Raw genomic sequence first — 18,700 nt, 5'->3', positions numbered from 1 at the left:
TAAGCAAAAGTGGTACTGATAAAAACTACAAATCATGGCGCAAAAAATGAGCCCTCATATCGCCCCATATACGGAAAAATGAGAAAGTCAAAATAGGGCAATTTCAAACCTACTAATTTTGTTAAAATGGTTTGAGATTTTTTTTAAGCCGTATAATTATAGAAAAGCGAATAACATGGGATCATTATAATCGTATTGACCGCCAGAATAAAGGAAACGCCATTTTCACCGGAAAGTGTACAGCGGGAAAACAAAACCTTCCAAAAGCTGCTAAATTGCGGTTTTCTTTCCAATTTTCCCACAGAAATAATATTTGTTTGGTTGCGCCGTACATTTTATGGTAACATAAGTGACGTCATCACAAAGTACAATTTGTGGCGCAGAAAACAAGTCGTCATACGGGTCTCTGGAGGGAAATATAAGAGCGTTATGAGGAGGAAAAAACGAAAATGCAAAAATTGGTCTGGTCCTTAAGGGGTTAAAAATGAGAAGTGGACTCTGGTCACTAGTGGCTTCTGAACAAGACTTGGTGGATCTTAAAGGGGTCCGCCGCCTCCAGACGTCTTATCCCCTATAACAAAGGACAGGGGATAAGATGTTTGGTCTCGGGGGTCTCGCCGCTCGGGACTGTTAATTATAACCCGATGGGACTATGGAGAGAGGATTAACTCTTTGTATAAAAGACTTTTAAGATGGCCGCCTCTGTCAGCCTCCTCCAGCTGTCCTCCTCCTTCCCGGAGACCCTCGTCCGTTCCTCCTCCTTCCCGGAGACCCTCGTCCGTTCCTCCTCCTCCCCGGAGACCCTCGTCCGTTCCTCCTCCTTCCCGGAGACCCTCGTCCGTTCCTCCTCCTCCCCGGAGACCCTCGTCCGTTCCTCCTCCTTCCCGGAGACCCTCGTCCGTTCCTCCTCCTTCCAGGAGACCCTCGTCCGTTCCTCCTCCTTCCCGGAGACCCTCGTCCGTTCCTCCTCCTTCCCAGAGACCCTCGTCCGTTCCTCCTCCTTCCCAGAGACCCTCGTCCGTTCCTCCTCCTTCCAGGAGACCCTCGTCCGTTCCTCCTCCTTCCCAGAGACCCTCGTCCGTTCCTCCTCCTTCCAGGAGACCCTCGTCCGTTCCTCCTCCTTCCCAGAGACCCTCGTCCGTTCCTCCTCCTTCCCAGAGACCCTCGTCCGTTCCTCCTCCTTCCCAGAGACCCTCGTCCGTTCCTCCTCCTTCCAGGAGACCCTCGTCCGTTCCTCCTCCTTCCCAGAGACCCTCGTCCGTTCCTCCTCCTTCCAGGAGACCCTCGTCCGTTCCTCCTCCTTCCAGGAGACCCTCGTCCGTTCCTCCTCCTTCCCGGAGACCCTCGTCCGTTCCTCCTCCTTCCTGGAGACCCTCGTCCGTTCCTCCTCCTTCCCGGAGGCCCTCGTCCGTTCCTCCTCCTTCCCGGAGACCCTCGTCCGTTCCTCCTCCTTCCCGGAGACCCTCGTCCGTTCCTCCTCCTTCCCGGAGACCCTCGTCCGTTCCTCCTCCTTCCCGGAGACCCTCGTCCGTTCCTCCTCCTTCCAGGAGACCCTCGTCCGTTCCTCCTCCTTCCCGGAGACTCTTGTCCATTCCTCCTCCTTCCCGGAGACCCTCGTCCGTTCCTCCTCCTTCCCGGAGACCCTCGTTCGTTCCTCCTCCTCCCCGGAGACCCTCGTCCGTTCCTCCTCCTTCCCGGAGACCCTCGTCCGTTCCTCCTCCTTCCCGGAGACCCTCGTCCGTTCCTCCTCCTTCCCTGAGACCCTCGTCCGTTCCTCCTCCTTCCCGGAGACCCTCGTCCGTTCCTCCTCCTTCCCGGAGACCCTCGTCCGTTCCTCCTCCTTCCCGGAGACCCTCCTCCGTTCCTCCTCCTTCCCGGAGGCCCTCGTCCGTTCCTCCTCCTTCCCGGAGACCCTCGTCCGTTCCTCCTCCTTCCCGGAGACCCTCGTCCGTTCCTCCTCCTTCCCGGAGACCCTCGTCCGTTCCTCCTCCTTCCCGGAGACCCTCGTCCGTTCCTCCTCCTTCCCGGAGACCCTCGTCCGTTCCTCCTCCTTCCAGGAGACCCTCGTCCGTTCCTCCTCCTTCCCGGAGACTCTTGTCCGTTCCTCCTCCTTCCCGGAGACCCTCGTCCGTTCCTCCTCCTTCCCGGAGACCCTCGTCCGTTCCTCCTCCTTCCCGGAGACCCTCGTCCGTTCCTCCTCCTTCCCGGAGACCCTCGTCCGTTCCTCCTCCTTCTCGGAGACCCTCGTCCGTTCCTCCTCCTTCCCGGAGACCCTCGTCCGTTCCTCCTCCTTCCTGGAGACCCTCGTCCGTTCCTCCTCCTTCCCGGAAGCCCTCGTCCGTTCCTCCTCCTTCCCTGAGACCCTCGTCCGTTCCTCCTCCTTCCCGGAGACCCTCGTCCGTTCCTCCTCCTTCCCGGAGACCCTCGTCCGTTCCTCCTCCTTCCCGGAGACCCTCCTCCGTTCCTCCTCCTTCCCGGAGACCCTCGTCCGTTCCTCCTCCTTCCCGGAGACCCTCGTCCGTTCCTCCTCCTTCCCGGAGACCCTCGTCCGTTCCTCCTCCTTCCCGGAGACCCTCCTCCGTTCCTCCTCCTTCCCGGAGACCCTCGTCCGTTCCTCCTCCTTCCCGGAGACCCTCGTCCGTTCCTCCTCCTTCCCGGAGACCCTCGTCCGTTCCTCCTCCTTCCTGGAGACCCTCGTCCGTTCCTCCTCCTTCCCGGAGACCCTCGTCCATTCTCTGGAACAACTTATGCTCAAATGATGGGCGTGTCCATCATGATTGAAGGCGTGTCCTTTATAAATGTGGGCGTGGTTATAAATCCTGTGTCTACTAATCAGGGAAAATATACAAAAATGGTTTATTAACAGTATATATCTCCTTCTAGTGGGTTGGCTGAAAATGTATATTTAAAGGGGTACTCCGCTGCTCAGCGTTCAAAACAAAATGTTCCAAACGTTTAGATCCGGCGCCGGGGACTCTTAACGTCACGCCCGCCCCCTCCCATAGACTTGCATTGAAGGGGCGTGGCATTCCGGCACAAGGGGGCGGGGCCATGATGTCACGAGTCCCCGGCGCTGGCTCTAAGCGTTCCGAACAAAATGAAGCGCCAGGGACTCGTGACGTCATGGCCCCGCCCCCTCCCATAGACTTGCATTGAAGGGGCGTGGCATTACGTCACAAGGGGGCGGGGCAATGACGTCACGAGTCCCCGGCTCTAGGCGTTCGGAACAAAATGTTCTGAACGCTTAGAGCCAGCATCGGGGACTCGTGATGTCATAGCCCCGCCCCCTTGTGACGCAATGCCACGCCGGGGACTCGTGAGCAGCGGAGTACCCCTTTAATTTGTGGGTGTATACATTATGTCATAGCTATATTGTTATCTGATTGGATACTACTGACCCTACCAATATGTTAGTTCTCTATATACTGTGTCATGTTGTCTATAGACGTGATGTCCTCTGACAACCGGTGAGCACGTGGCAAGTACTTAAAGGGGAACTCCACTTGAAAAAACTAAAATTTAAATCAATTGGTGCCGGAAAGTTAAACAGATTGGTAAATTACTTCTATAAAAAAAAAAATCTTAATCCTTCCAGTACTTATCAGCTGCTGTACGATCCACAGGATGTTCTTTTCTTTTTAAATTTCCTTTCTGCCCGACCGCAGTGCTCTCTGCTGACACCTCTGACCATGTCAGGAACTGTCCAGAGTAGGAGCAAATCCCCCATAGAAAACATCTCCTGCTCTGGACAGTCCCTAAAATGGACAGAGATGTCAGCAGAGAGCACTGTGTTCCAAAAAGAAAATAATTTCCTCTGTAGTATTCAGCAACTAATAAGTACTGGAAGGATTAAGATTTTTTTTTTTAATAGAAGTAATTTACAAATCTGTTTAACTTTCCGGCACCAGTTGATTTAAAAAAAAACAAATGTTTTCCAGTGGAGTTCCCCTTTAATAACTTTATTAAGGAGGCTCAACATAAGATGTCTGAGAGAATCGGTTGCAGCGCTGGAGGCTTGTGACATCACTGCCACGCCCCCTCAATGCAAGTCTATGGGAGGGGGCGTGGCCGTGACGTCACAAGCCTCCAGCGCTGCAATCGACTCTCTCAGACATCTTATGTTAAGAGTACCCCTTTAAGACGTGATGGAGACTCCTAATAGGCCTCATTTATCAGAAGAAGTCTGTGTCGCCCACGGCAACCAATCACAGCACAGCTTTCACTTTTCATAGCACTCTGGTAAAATGAAAGCTGCGCTCTGATTGGTTGCTATGGGTGACACAGGCTGTATGGCCGCCGTCCAATGCTCTGTGAGGTGACGGCTGGTGGTGAAGGTCTGTAAGGCCCGGGCTGGGATGAGTGTGGCGGCCATTGTTGGCCTCCATCATGGTCGCCGGTCAATGCTCTGTGAGGTGACGGCTGGTGGGGAAGGCCTCTGTGTGGCGGCCATTGTCGGCCTCCTTGTGGCCTCCATCATGGCCGCCGGTCAATGCTCTGTGAAGTGACGGCTGGTGGTGAAGGCCTCTGTGTGGCGGCCATTGTCGGCCTCCTTGTGGCCTCCATCATGGCCGCCGGTCAATGCTCTGTGAGGTGACGGCTGGTGGGGAAGGCCTCTGTGTGGCGGCCATTGTCGGCCTCCTTGTGGCCTCCATCATGGCCGCCGGTCAATGCTCTGTGAAGTGACGGCTGGTGGTGAAGGCCTCTGTGTGGCGGCCATTGTCGGCCTCCTTGTGGCCTCCATCATGGCCGCCGGTCAATGCTCTGTGAGGTGACGGCTGGTGGTGAAGGCCTCTGTGTGGTGGCCATTGTTGACCTCCATCATGGCCGCCGGTCAATGCTCTGTGAGGTGACGGCTGGTGGTGAAGGCCTCTGTGTGGTGGCCATTGTTGACCTCCATCATGGCCGCCGGTCAATGCTCTGTGAGGTGACGGCTGGTGGTGAAGGCCTGTGTGTGGCGGCCATTGTTGGCCTCCATCATGGCCGCCGGTCAATGCTCTGTGAGGTGACGGCTGGTGGTGAAGGCCTGTGTGTGGCGGCCATTGTAGGCCTCCTTGCGTCCTCCATCATGGCCGCCGGTCAATGCTCTGTGAGGTGACGGCTGGTGGTGAAGGCCTGTGTGTGGCGGCCATTGTCGGCCTCCTTGTGACCTCCATCATGGCCGCCGGTCAATGCTCTGTGAGGTGACGGCTGGTGGTGAAGGCCTGTGTGTGGCGGCCATTGTAGGCCTCCTTGCGTCCTCCATCATGGCCGCCGGTCAATGCTCTGTGAGGTGACGGCTGGTGGTGAAGGCCTGTGTGTGGCGGCCATTGTCGGCCTCCTTGTGACCTCCATCATGGCCGCCGGTCAATGCTCTGTGAGGTGACGGCTGGTGGTGAAGGCCTGTAAGGCCCGGGCTGGGATGAGTGTGGCGGCCATTGTTGTCCTCCATCATGGCCGCCGGTCAATGCTCTGTGAGGTGACGGCTGGTGGTGAAGGCCTCTGTGTGGCGGCCATTGTCGGCCTCCTTGTGGCCTCCATCATGGCCGCCGGTCAATGCTCTGTGAGGTGACGGCTGGTGGTGAAGGCCTGTGTGTGGCGGCCATTGTCGGCCTCCTTGTGACCTCCATCATGGCCGCCGGTCAATGCTCTGTGAGGTGACGGCTGGTGGTGAAGGCCTGTAAGGCCCGGGCTGGGATGAGTGTGGCGGCCATTGTTGTCCTCCATCATGGCCGCCGGTCAATGCTCTGTGAGGTGACGGCTGGTGGTGAAGGCCTCTGTGTGGCGGCCATTGTCGGCCTCCTTGTGGCCTCCATCATGGCCGCCGGTCAATGCTCTGTGAGGTGACGGCTGGTGGTGAAGGCCTGTAAGGCCCGGGCTGGGATGAGTGTGGCGGCCATTGTTGTCCTCCATCATGGCCGCCGGTCAATGCTCTGTGAGGTGACGGCTGGTGGTGAAGGCCTCTGTGTGGCGGCCATTGTCGGCCTCCTTGTGTCCTCCATCATGGCCGCCGGTCAATGCTCTGTGAGGTGACGGCTGGTGGTGAAGGCCTCTGTGTGGCGGCCATTGTCGGCCTCCTTGTGGCCTCCATCATGGCCGCCGGTCAATGCTCTGTGAGGTGACGGCTGGTGGTGAAGGCCTGTGTGTGTCCTCCATCATGGCTGCCGGTCAATGCTCTGTGAGGTGACGGCTGGTGGTGAAGGCCTGTGTGTGGCGGCCATTGTCGGCCTCCTTGTGTCCTCCATCATGGCCGCCGGTCAATGCTCTGTGAGGTGACGGCTGGTGGTGAAGGCCTGTAAGGCCCGGGTTGGGATGAGTGTGGCGGCCATTGTTGACCTCCATCATGGCCGCCGGTCAATGCTCTGTGAGGTGACAGCTGGTGGTGAAGGCCTCTGTGTGGCGGCCATTGTTGGCCTCCATCATGGCCGCCGGTCAATGCTCTGTGAGGTGACAGCTGGTGGTGAAGGCCTCTGTGTGGCGGCCATTGTTGGCCTCCATCATGGCCGCCGGTCAATGCTCTGTGAGGTGACGGCTGGTGGTGAAGGCCTGTGTGTGGCGGCCATTGTTGGCCTCCATCATGGCCGCCGGTCAATGCTCTGTGAGGTGACGGCTGGTGGTGAAGGCCTGTGTGTGGCGGCCATTGTTGGCCTCCTTGTGTCCTCCATCATGGCCGCCGGTCAATGCTCTGTGAGGTGACGGTTGGTGGTGAAGGCCTGTGTGTGGCGGCCATTGTCGGCCTCCTTGTGTCCTCCATCATGGCCGCCGGTCAATGCTCTGTGAGGTGACGGCTGGTGGTGAAGGCCTCTGTGTGGCGGCCATTGTTGACCTCCATCATGGCCGCCGGTCAATGCTCTGTGAGGTGACGGCTGGTGGTGAAGGCCTGTAAGGCCCGGGCTGGGATGAGTGTGGCGGCCATTGTGTCCTCCATCATGGCCGCCGGTCAATGCTCTGTGAGGTGACGGCTGGTGGTGAAGGCCTCTGTGTGGCGGCCATTGTTGACCTCCATCATGGCCGCCGGTCAATGCTCTGTGAGGTGACGGCTGGTGGTGAAGGCCTGTAAGGCCCGGGCTGGGATGAGTGTGGCGGCCATTGTGTCCTCCATCATGGCCGCCGGTCAATGCTCTGTGAGGTGACGGCTGGTGGGGAAGGCCTGTGTGTGGCGGCCATTGTCGGCCTCCTTGTGACCTCCATCATGGCCGCCGGTCAATGCTCTGTGAGGTGACAGCTGGTGGTGAAGGCCTGTGTGTGTCCTCCATCATGGCCGCCGGTCAATGCTCTGTGAGGTGACAGCTGGTGGTGAAGGCCTGTGTGTGTCCTCCATCATGGCCGCCGGTCAATGCTCTGTGAGGTGACGGCTGGTGGTGAAGGCCTGTGTGTGTCCTCCATCATGGCCGCCGGTCAATGCTCTGTGAGGTGACGGCTGGTGGTGAAGGCCTCTGTGTGGCGGCCATTGTCGGCCTCCTTGTGTCCTCCATCATGGCCGCCGGTCAATGCTCTGTGAGGTGACGGCTGGTGGGGAAGACCTGTGTGTGGCGGCCATTGTCGGCCTCCTTGTGTCCTCCATCATGGCCGCCGGTCAATGCTCTGTGAGGTGACGGCTGGTGGTGAAGGCCTGTGTGTGGCGGCCATTGTCGGCCTCCTTGTGGCCTCCATCATGGCCGCCGGTCAATGCTCTGTGAGGTGACGGCTGGTGGTGAAGGCCTGTGTGTGGCGGCCATTGTCGGCCTCCTTGTGTCCTCCATCATGGCCGCCGGTCAATGCTCTGTGAGGTGACGGCTGGTGGTGAAGGCCTGTGTGTGGCGGCCATTGTCGGCCTCCTTGTGGCCTCCATCATGGCTGCCGGTCAATGCTCTGTGAGGTGACGGCTGGTGGTGAAGGCCTGTGTGTGTCCTCCATCATGGCCGCCGGTCAATGCTCTGTGAGGTGACGGCTGGTGGTGAAGGCCTGTGTGTGTCCTCCATCATGGCCGCCGGTCAATGCTCTGTGAGGTGACGGCTGGTGGTGAAGGCCTGTGTGTGTCCTCCATCATGGCTGCCGGTCAATGCTCTGTGAGGTGACGGCTGGTGGTGAAGGCCTGTGTGTGTCCTCCATCATGGCTGCCGGTCAATGCTCTGTGAGGTGACGGCTGGTGGTGAAGGCCTGTGTGTGTCCTCCATCATGGCCGCCGGTCAATGCTCTGTGAGGTGACGGCTGGTGGTGAAGGCCTGTGTGTGTCCTCCATCATGGCCGCCGGTCAATGCTCTGTGAGGTGACGGCTGGTGGTGAAGGCCTGTGTGTGGCGGCCATTGTCGGCCTCCTTGTGGCCTCCATCTGGCCATACTGGCTGACATCACCCAGTATATATGTGGCCCCCACCACTATCCTGCCGTCCGGAGGGTCCTGAGGCCCATTTTTTGCCTTTAGGGACAATTCCTGGAACCCAAAGGTTAAAAAAAATACGACTTTTCAATTGACATATTTAGTTTGTTTTTAAAGATTTCTTTTATTTTTCAGGAAGCTCTGACGTACTCTCTGCTGCCCTCCTCTGATTGGACGTTAGCACCATCAATCATACATAAGGGGAGGAGCCAGAAATCTCTTCATGCGCAGAGCTCCGTGCACTGAAGAAGAGCCCGCCTCTTTGACACTTGTGGCTACTGCAACCAAAGATAGAAAAGCATGGACTGGAGGATAAGACCAGATGTAACAGCAGAATAGTGAGTGCAGTTCTGGAGGATAAGACATGATGTAACAGCAGAAGAGTGAGTGCAGCTCTGGAGGATAAGACATGATGTAACAGCAGAAGAGTGAGTGCAGCTCTGGAGGATAAGACATGATGTAACAGCAGAAGAGTGAGTGCAGCCCTGGAGAATAAGACATGATGTTACAGCAGAATAGTGAGTGCAGCTCTGGAGGATAATACATGATATAACAGCAGAATAGTAAGTGCAGCTCTGGAGGATAAGACATGATGTTACAGCAGAAGAGTTAGTGCAGCTGTGGAGGATAAGACATGATGTAACAGCAGAATAGTGAGTGCAGCTCTGGAGGATAAGACATGATGTAACAGCAGAATAGTGAGTGCAGCTCTGGAGGATAAGACATGATGTAACAGCAGAATAGTGAGTGCAGCTGTGGAGGATAAGACATGATGTAACAGCAGAATAGTGAGTGCAGCTCTGGAGGATAAGACATGATATAACAGCAGAATAGTGAGTGTAGCTGTGGAGGATAAGACATGATGTAACAGCAGAAGAGTGAGTGCAGCTCTGGAGGATAAGACATGATGTTACAGCAGAATAGTGAGTGCAGCCCTGGAGGATAAGACATATTGTAACAGCAGAATAGTGAGTGTAGCTGTGGAGGATAAGACCTGATGTAACAGCAGAAGAGTGAGTGCACCTCTGAGGATAAGACATGATGTTACAGCAGAATAGTGAGTGCAGCCCTGGAGGATAAAACATGATGTAACAGCAGAAGAGTGAGTGCAGCACTGGAGGATAAGACATGATGTTACAGCAGAACAGTGAGTGCAGCTCTGGAGGATAAGACGTGATGTAACAGCAGAATAGTGAGTGCAGCTCTGGAGGATAAGACATGATGTTACAGCAGAATAGTGAGTGCAGCTCTGGAGGATAAGACCTGATGTAACAGCAGAATAGTGAGTGCAGCTCTAGAGGATAAGACATGATGTAACAGCAGAATAGTGAGTGCAGCTCTGGAGGATAAGACACGATGTAACAGCAGAATAGTGAGTGCAGCTCTGGAGGATAAGACAGGATGTAACAGCAGAATAGTGAGTGCAGCTCTGGAGGATAAGACACTATGTAACAGCAGAATAGTGAGTGCAGCTCTGGAGGATAAGACATGATGTAACAGCAGAATAGTGAGTGCAGCTCTGGAGGATAAGACATGATGTAACAGCAGAATAGTAAGTGCAGCACTGGAGGATAAGACATGATGTGACAGCAGAATAGTGAGTGCAGCTCTGGAGGATAAGACATGATGTAACAGCAGAATAGTGAGTGCAGCTCTGGAGGATAAGACATGATGTAACAGCAGAATAGTGAGTGCAGCTCTGGAGGATAAGACATGATGTAACAGCAGAATAGTAAGTGCAGCTCTGGAAGATAAGACATGATGTAAAAGCAGAATAGTGAGTGCAGCTCTGGAGGATAAGACATGATGTAACAGCAGAATAGTAAGTGCAGCTCTGGAGGATAGGACATGATGTAACAGCAGAATAGTGAGTGCAGATCTGGAGGATAAGACATAAGGTTACAGCAGAATAGTGAGTGCAGCTCTGGAGGATAAGACATGATGTAACAGCAGAATAGTGAGTGCAGCTCTGGAGGATAAGACATGATGTAATAGCAGAATAGTGAGTGCAGCTCTGGAGGATAAGACATGATGTAACAGCAGAATAGTGAGTGCAGCACTGGAGGATAAGACATGATGTGACAGCAGAATAGTGAGTGCAGCTCTGGAGGATAAGACATGATGTAACAGCAGAATAGTAAGTGCAGCTCTGGAGGATAGGACATGATGTAACAGCAGAATAGTGAGTGCAGCTCTGGAGGATAAGACATGATGTAACAGCAGAATAGTGAGTGCAGCTCTGGAGGATAGGACATGATGTAACAGCAGAATAGTGAGTGCAGCTCTGGAGGATAGGACATGATGTAATAGCAGAATAGTGAGTGCAGCTCTGGAGGATAAGACATGATGTAACAGCAGAATAGTGAGTGCAGCTCTGGAGGATAAGACATGATGTTACAGCAGAATAGTGAGTGCAGCTCTGGAGGATAAGACCTGATGTAACAGCAGAATAGTGAGTGCAGCTCTAGAGGATAAGACATGATGTAACAGCAGAATAGTGAGTGCAGCTCTGGAGGATAAGACACGATGTAACAGCAGAATAGTGAGTGCAGCTCTGGAGGATAAGACAGGATGTAACAGCAGAATAGTGAGTGCAGCTCTGGAGGATAAGACACTATGTAACAGCAGAATAGTGAGTGCAGCTCTGGAGGATAAGACATGATGTAACAGCAGAATAGTGAGTGCAGCTCTGGAGGATAAGACATGATGTAACAGCAGAATAGTAAGTGCAGCACTGGAGGATAAGACATGATGTGACAGCAGAATAGTGAGTGCAGCTCTGGAGGATAAGACATGATGTAACAGCAGAATAGTGAGTGCAGCTCTGGAGGATAAGACATGATGTAACAGCAGAATAGTGAGTGCAGCTCTGGAGGATAAGACATGATGTAACAGCAGAATAGTAAGTGCAGCTCTGGAAGATAAGACATGATGTAAAAGCAGAATAGTGAGTGCAGCTCTGGAGGATAAGACATGATGTAACAGCAGAATAGTAAGTGCAGCTCTGGAGGATAGGACATGATGTAACAGCAGAATAGTGAGTGCAGCTCTGGAGGATAAGACATGATGTAACAGCAGAATAGTAAGTGCAGCACTGGAGGATAAGACATGATGTGACAGCAGAATAGTGAGTGCAGCTCTGGAGGATAAGACATGATGTAACAGCAGAATAGTGAGTGCAGCTCTGGAGGATAAGACATGATGTAACAGCAGAATAGTAAGTGCAGCTCTGGAAGATAAGACATGATGTAAAAGCAGAATAGTGAGTGCAGCTCTGGAGGATAAGACATGATGTAACAGCAGAATAGTAAGTGCAGCTCTGGAGGATAGGACATGATGTAACAGCAGAATAGTGAGTGCAGCTCTGGAGGATAAGACATGATGTAACAGCAGAATAGTGAGTGCAGCTCTGGAGGATAAGACATGATGTAATAGCAGAATAGTGAGTGCAGCTCTGGAGGATAAGACATGATGTAACAGCAGAATAGTGAGTGCAGCACTGGAGGATAAGACATGATGTGACAGCAGAATAGTGAGTGCAGCTCTGGAGGATAAGACATGATGTAACAGCAGAATAGTAAGTGCAGCTCTGGAGGATAGGACATGATGTAACAGCAGAATAGTGAGTGCAGCTCTGGAGGATAGGACATGATGTAACAGCAGAATAGTGAGTGCAGCTCTGGAGGATAGGACATGATGTAATAGCAGAATAGTGAGTGCAGCTCTGGAGGATAAGACATGATGTAATAGCAGAATAGTGAGTGCAGCTCTGGAGGATAAGACATGATGTAACAGCAGAATAGTGAGTGCAGCTCTGGAGGATAAGACATGATGTAACAGCAGAATAGTGAGTGCAGCTCTGGAGGATAAGACATGATGTAACAGCAGAATAGTAAGTGCAGCTCTGGGGGATAACACATGATGTAACAGCAGAATAGTGAGTGCAGCTCTGGAGGATAGGACATGATGTAACAGCAGAATAGTGAGTGCAGCTCTGGAGGATAAGACATGATGTAACAGCAGAATAGTGAGTGCAGCTCTGGAGGATAAGACATGATGTAATAGCAGAATAGTGAGTGCAGCTCTGGAGGATAAGACATGATGTAACAGCAGAATAGTGAGTGCAGCACTGGAGGATAAGACATGATGTGACAGCAGAATAGTGAGTGCAGCTCTGGAGGATAAGACATGATGTAACAGCAGAATAGTGAGTGCAGCTCTGGAGGATAAGACATGATGTAATAGCAGAATAGTGAGTGCAGCTCTGGAGGATAAGACATTATGTAACAGCAGAATAGTGAGTGCAGCACTGGAGGATAAGACATGATGTGACAGCAGAATAGTGAGTGCAGCTCTGGAGGATAGGACATGATGTAACAGCAGAATAGTGAGTGCAGCTCTGGAGGATAAGACATGATGTAACAGCAGAATAGTGAGTGCAGCTCTGGAGGATAGGACATGATGTAACAGCAGAATAGTGAGTGCAGCTCTGGAGGATAAGACATGATGTAACAGCAGAATAGTGAGTGTAGCTCTGGAGGATAAGACATGACGTAACAGCAGAATAGTGAGTGCAGCTCTGGAGGATAGGACATGATGTAATAGCAGAATAGTGAGTGCAGCTCTGGAGGATAAGACATGATGTAACAGCAGAATAGTGAGTGCAGCTCTGGGGGATAACACATGATGTAACAGCAGAATAGTGAGTGCAGCTCTGGAGGATAAGACATGATGTAACAGCAGAATAGTAAGTGCAGCTCTGGGGGATAACACATGATGTAACAGCAGAATAGTGAGTGCAGCTCTGGACTGTTCATTAGCCTTCGGTGTCAGTGTAGAGCACAAGGGATGACAGTACTTACCTGTGTTTTATATTATAATGAGATGATGATGGGGGAGGGGAGTAGGGTCACCGTAACGTTTAGCCCTGACATCATGGCGTTGCGCTGTCTTGTCTGTTACCATGGTGACGACATGGCGTACAGATGAATAATATTTATTGTCACATATATATATATATAATACATCATAGACCGATCTGTAGAAAACGTGGCAGCTCGTACAGATATGTGTAAACATCAGTGTACATGGGGCGGGGGAGGGGATACGCGGAGTAAACTGGAGAATACATGGATGGCGGGAGGTTAAGGCATTGGTGGTAACATCCGGCGGCGTTAACTGATCACCGTGTGGCGCTCCTTCTTACTTCTCGACCTCTCAAAGAAGGCATAGTCCTAGGGAGAGAAGAGAGGGGTCAATAGGGTCAAAGGTCAAAAGTAACCAGGGTCAGACTCTACCACACGATGGCCGGAGGGAGGAGACATCATTGCCTCATCCTCCATAACAGTCCTCCCACCCATGCCTCCATAGTAGACCCCATACCAATGCCTCCATAGTAGACCCCATACCCATGCCTCCATAGTAGACCCCATACCAATGCCTCCATAGTAGACTCCATACCAATGCCTCCATAGTAGACCCCATACCAATGACTCCATAGTAGACCCCATACCAATGCCTCCATAGTAGACCCCATACCAATGCCTCCATAGTAGACTCCATACCAATGCCTCCATAGTAGACCCCATACCAATGACCCCATAGTAGACTCCATACCAATGACCCCATAGTAGACCCCATACCAATGCCTCCATAGTAGACCCCATACCAATGCCTCCATAGTAGACTCCATACCAATGCCTCCATAGTAGACCCCATACCAATGACTCCATAGTAGACCCCATACCAATGACCCCATAGTAGACCCCATACCAATGACCCCATAGTAGACTCCATACCAATGACCCCATAGTAGACCCCATACCAATGACCCCATAGTAGACTCCATACCAATGCCTCCATAGTAGACCCCATACCAATGACCCCATAGTAGACTCCATACCAATGCCTCCATAGTAGACCCCATACCAATGACCCCATAGTAGACTCCATACCAATGCCTCCATAGTAGACCCCATACCAATGACTCCATAGTAGACCCCATACCAATGACCCCATAGTAGACCCCATACCAATGACCCCATAGTAGACCCCATACTAATGACTCCATAGAAGACCCCATACCAATGACTCCATAGTAGACCCCATACCAATGACTCCATAGTAGACCCCATACCAATGACCCCATAGTAGACCCCATACCAATGACTCCATAGTAGACCCCATACCAATGACTCCATAGTAGACCCCATACCAATGACTCCATAGTAGACCCCATACCAATGACCTCATAGTAGACCCCATACCAATGACCCCATAGTAGACCCCATACCAATGACTCCATAGTAGACCCCATACCAATGACCTCATAGTAGACCCCATACCAATGACTCCATAGTAGACCCCATACCAATGACTCCATAGTAGACCCCATACTAATGACTTCATAGTAGACCTCATACCAATGACTCCATAGAAGAGCAGTGACTTCAGTATATAGTAGGCCATAAATCAGGGACACCCATAGTGGACCATTACTAGATAATATGGACTTTCACCCTCCAGATAGATGGCTCCATCATGTATTAACCCAATAACTCCCATACACTCATCACTCTGGTGGACATGCCCCCATAGTAGGCCTCACCAATACAAAGCAGGCTCCAATGAGAACAGCCTTCATCTTCACATCCAGATCTTTGGGGAACTGGATCCCAAAGTTATCGGAATCTGTGAATATTTCTTTGGGCAATCCAGACCACTGCTTACTGATCCGGCCCACGCTACGAGACTCACATAGTGGTTTAACCTAAAGGATGGATAAAGAGTGGGGAGATGAGATGGAAGCCATGAATGAGAAGACATGGGGAGGAGCATCGAGTGTGAGGAGGAGAAGAAGAATGTCCAGGAAAGGGAGTAGACCATTGGGGACAGGTAATGGGGGGAGACAATATCAAAGGAGGAGCATAAACTATGAGGGACAAAGGCCTGGAGGAGGTCACCAAAGAAGAGCGGAGGAAGGTGAATGGAGTATAAAGACAAGATGGACCGAAGGAGGAAGAATGAGAATTCAGGATGAAGAAGACACAGAGGAGGAAGAAGAGTGAGGAAGAGGAAGAAGAGACCATGGAGGAGGAGGAGGAAGAACGAAGACTTAGGAGGAAGAAGACACAGAGGATAATGTATATCATAAAGGGGGGGGGGGAGGAAAGAAGAGGAAGAAGAGTGAGGAAGAAAAGACCATGGATGAGGAAGAATGAGGATTCAGGATGAAGAAGACACAGAGGAGGAAGAAGAGTGAGGAAGAGGAAGAAGAGACCATGGAGGAGGAGGAGGAAGAACGAAGACTTAGGAGGAAGAAGACACAGAGGATAATGTATATCATAAAGGAGGGGAAGGGAAAGAAGAGGAAGAAGAGTGAGGAAGAAAAGAGCATGGATGAGGAAGAATGAGGATTCAGGATGAAGAAGACACAGAGGATACTGTATATAATGAAGGAGGAGGAAGAGAAGGAAGAAGAGCATGGAGAAGGAAGAGGAAGAAGACACAGGGTACTGAATATGATGGAGGAGGAAGAAAAGGAAGAAGAGCATGGAGAAGGAAGAGGAAGAAGACACAGGATACTGAATATGATGGAGGAGGAAGAAAAGGAAGAAGAGCATGGAGAAGGAAGAGGAAGAAGACACAGGATACTGAATATGATGGAGGAGGAAGAAAAGGAAGAAGAGCATGGAGAAGGAAGAGGAAGAAGACACAGGATACTGAATATGATGGAGGAGGAAGAAAAGGAAGAAGAGCATGGAGAAGGAAGAGGAAGAAGACACAGGATACTGAATATGATGGAGGAGGAAGAAAAGGAAGAGGAGCATGGAGAAGGAAGAGGAAGAAGACACAGGATACTGAATATGATGGAGGAGGAAGAAAAGGAAGAAGAGCATGGAGAAGGAAGAGGAAGAAGACACAGGATACTGAATATGATGGAGGAGGAAGAAACGGAAGAAGAGCATGGAGAAGGAAGAGGAAGAAGACACAGGATACTGAATATGATGGAGGAGGAAGAAACGGAAGAAGAGCATGGAGAAGGAAGAGGAAGAAGACACAGGATACTGAATATGATGGAGGAGGGGGAAGGGAAAGAGGAAGAAGAGACCAATGAGAAGGAAGAGGAAGAAGAGACCAAGGAGGAGGAAGAAGAGACCAAGGAGGAAGAAGAGGAAGAAGACAAAGGATACTGAATATGATGGAGGAGGGGGAAGGGAAAAAGGAAGAAGAGACCAATGAGGAGGAAGAGGAAGAAGAGACCAAGGAGGAGGAAGAGGAAGAAGAGACCAAGGAGGAAGAAGAGGAAGAAGAGACGGAGGAAGAGGAAGAAGAGACGGAGGAAGAGGAAGAAGAGACCAAGGAGGAGGAAGAATTAAGGAGGAGAAACAGGAAGGAAGAAGAGAAGGAGGAAAATTTATTTAAAAAAAGGATATAGGAAGAAGGGAAGGAAAGGAGGTGGAAGAGCATTAGGAAGAGGAAAAAGAGGAGAAATGGAGGAGGAAGAGAAGGAGGAAGATCAGACTAAACACTAATCATCTGCTGAATTTCAAGATTGTCCCCAAGGACCAAAGAGAGGGCGGGAGGAGGAACCCCAACATCGTGTTTTCTCACCTGGAAGTTTACGTCTCCACAACAACTGGACATAAGACAAGGACCGACCACCTTCAGCACCGGCTCCCGACTCTCGGTGAGGAGACAATACTTAGGAACAAACGGGTGCCAGCTCTGCACAACATACCCAATAGTGTGTCCCGGGGGGCTCTGGACCTCCAGCTGTGGATCACAATAGAGATGGGGGACAGTTCATTAGGACTAGAGATGGAGGCGGGGTGCACAGTTGTGGGGGAACCCTACCTCCTGTAAACAGCAGGGGAAGCAGCAGCTGGTACACTTCAGGGGGCGTATGAAGTGGATGACCTCCCGTCCAGTGTAGTCGCACACTTGAAGAGTCAGCGGGCGGAGGGACCCACAGCACCATCGGGCACACACTGTGCTTCTCTCCTGCGCTGTGAATATTCGCTGACCCATAATATTTCGTAACTCATACTGGTTGCATGTCTCGAAACCTGTGACAGCTGAGAGAGGAAAAAGAGAGGTGACTAATCCTTATAAGAGAAAAATACAGAGACAAGGGGTGGAGCATATATCAGATATGAGGATGGGGGGTGGAGCATATATCAGATAGGGGAGTGGAGCATATATCAGATAGGGGGGTGGAGCATATATCAGATAGGGGGTTGGAGCATATATCAGAAATGAGGATGGGGGTGGAGCATATATCAGATATGGGGGTGGAGCATATATCAGATATGAGGATGGGGTGGAGCATATATCAGATATTAGGATGAGGGGTGGAGCATATATCAGATATGAGGATGGGGGTGGAGCATATATCAGATAGGGGAGTGGAGCATATATCAGATAGGGGGGTGGAGCATATATCAGATAGGGGGGTGGAGCATATATCAGAAATGAGGATGGGGGTGGAGCATATATCAGATATGGGGGTGGAGCATATATCAGATATGAGGATGGGGTGGAGCATATATCAGATATTAGGATGAGGGGTGGAGCATATATCAGATATGAGGATTGGGGTGGAGCATATATCAGATATGAGGATGGGGTGGAGCATATATCAGATATGAGGATGGGGTGGAGCATATATCAGATATGAGGATGGGGTGGAGCATATATCAGATATGAGGATGGGGTGGAGCATATATCAGATATGAGGATGGGGTGGAGCATATATCAGATATGAGGATGGGGGTGGAGCATATATCAGATAGGGGGGTGGAGCATATATCAGATATGAGGATGGGGGTGGAGCATATATCAGATAGGGGGGTGGAGCATATATCAGATAGGGGGTGGAGCATATATCAGATATGAGGATGGGGGTGGAGCATATATCAGATATGGGGGTGGAGCATATATCAGATATGAGGATGGGGTGGAGCATATATCAGATATTAGGATGAGGGGTGGAGCATATATCAGATATGAGGATGGGGGTGGAGCATATATCAGATATGAGGATGGGGTGGAGCATATATCAGATATGATGATGGGGTGGAGCATATATCAGATATGAGGATGGGGGTGGAGCATATATCAGATAGGGGGGTGGAGCATATATCAGATATGAGGATGGGGTGGAGCATATATCAGATATGAGGATGGGGGTGGAGCATATATCAGATAGGGGGTGGAGCATATATCAGATATGAGGATGGGGGTGGAGCATATATCAGATATGGGGGTGGGGTATATATCAGATATGGGGGTGGGGTATATATCAGATATGGGGGTGGAGCATATATCAGATATGGGGGTGGAGTATATATCAGATATGGGGGTG

General features: G+C 51.4%; 2 protein-coding genes across 2 annotated transcripts in view; both read right to left on the bottom strand.

Annotated features, from left to right (window-relative positions):
• Positions 1-650: 650 nt before the first annotated feature.
• Positions 651-2,732, bottom strand: LOC130308078 (uncharacterized). Its single transcript, XM_056552220.1, has one exon. The coding sequence runs from the start codon at positions 2,730-2,732 to the stop codon at positions 651-653; it is 2,082 nt and encodes a 693-aa protein (XP_056408195.1).
• Positions 2,733-13,314: 10,582 nt separating this feature from the next.
• LOC130308083 (phospholipid scramblase 1-like) overlaps positions 13,315-18,700 on the bottom strand; it is a 38,868-nt gene continuing 33,482 nt past the window's right edge. The window contains exons 5-8 of the mRNA XM_056552229.1: positions 17,191-17,411; positions 16,948-17,109; positions 14,942-15,103; positions 13,315-13,568 (exon numbers count right to left, since the gene is read on the bottom strand). Of these exons, the coding sequence (XP_056408204.1) occupies positions 13,509-13,568; positions 14,942-15,103; positions 16,948-17,109; positions 17,191-17,411 (605 nt within the window). The 3' untranslated portion in view covers positions 13,315-13,508. The remainder of the gene's footprint in view (positions 13,569-14,941; positions 15,104-16,947; positions 17,110-17,190; positions 17,412-18,700) is intronic.

The sequence above is a fragment of the Hyla sarda genome, unplaced genomic scaffold (assembly GCF_029499605.1).
Source record: "Hyla sarda isolate aHylSar1 unplaced genomic scaffold, aHylSar1.hap1 scaffold_146, whole genome shotgun sequence".
NCBI lineage: Eukaryota > Metazoa > Chordata > Amphibia > Anura > Hylidae > Hyla > Hyla sarda.
This window is presented reverse-complemented; position numbering and strand designations above follow the sequence as displayed.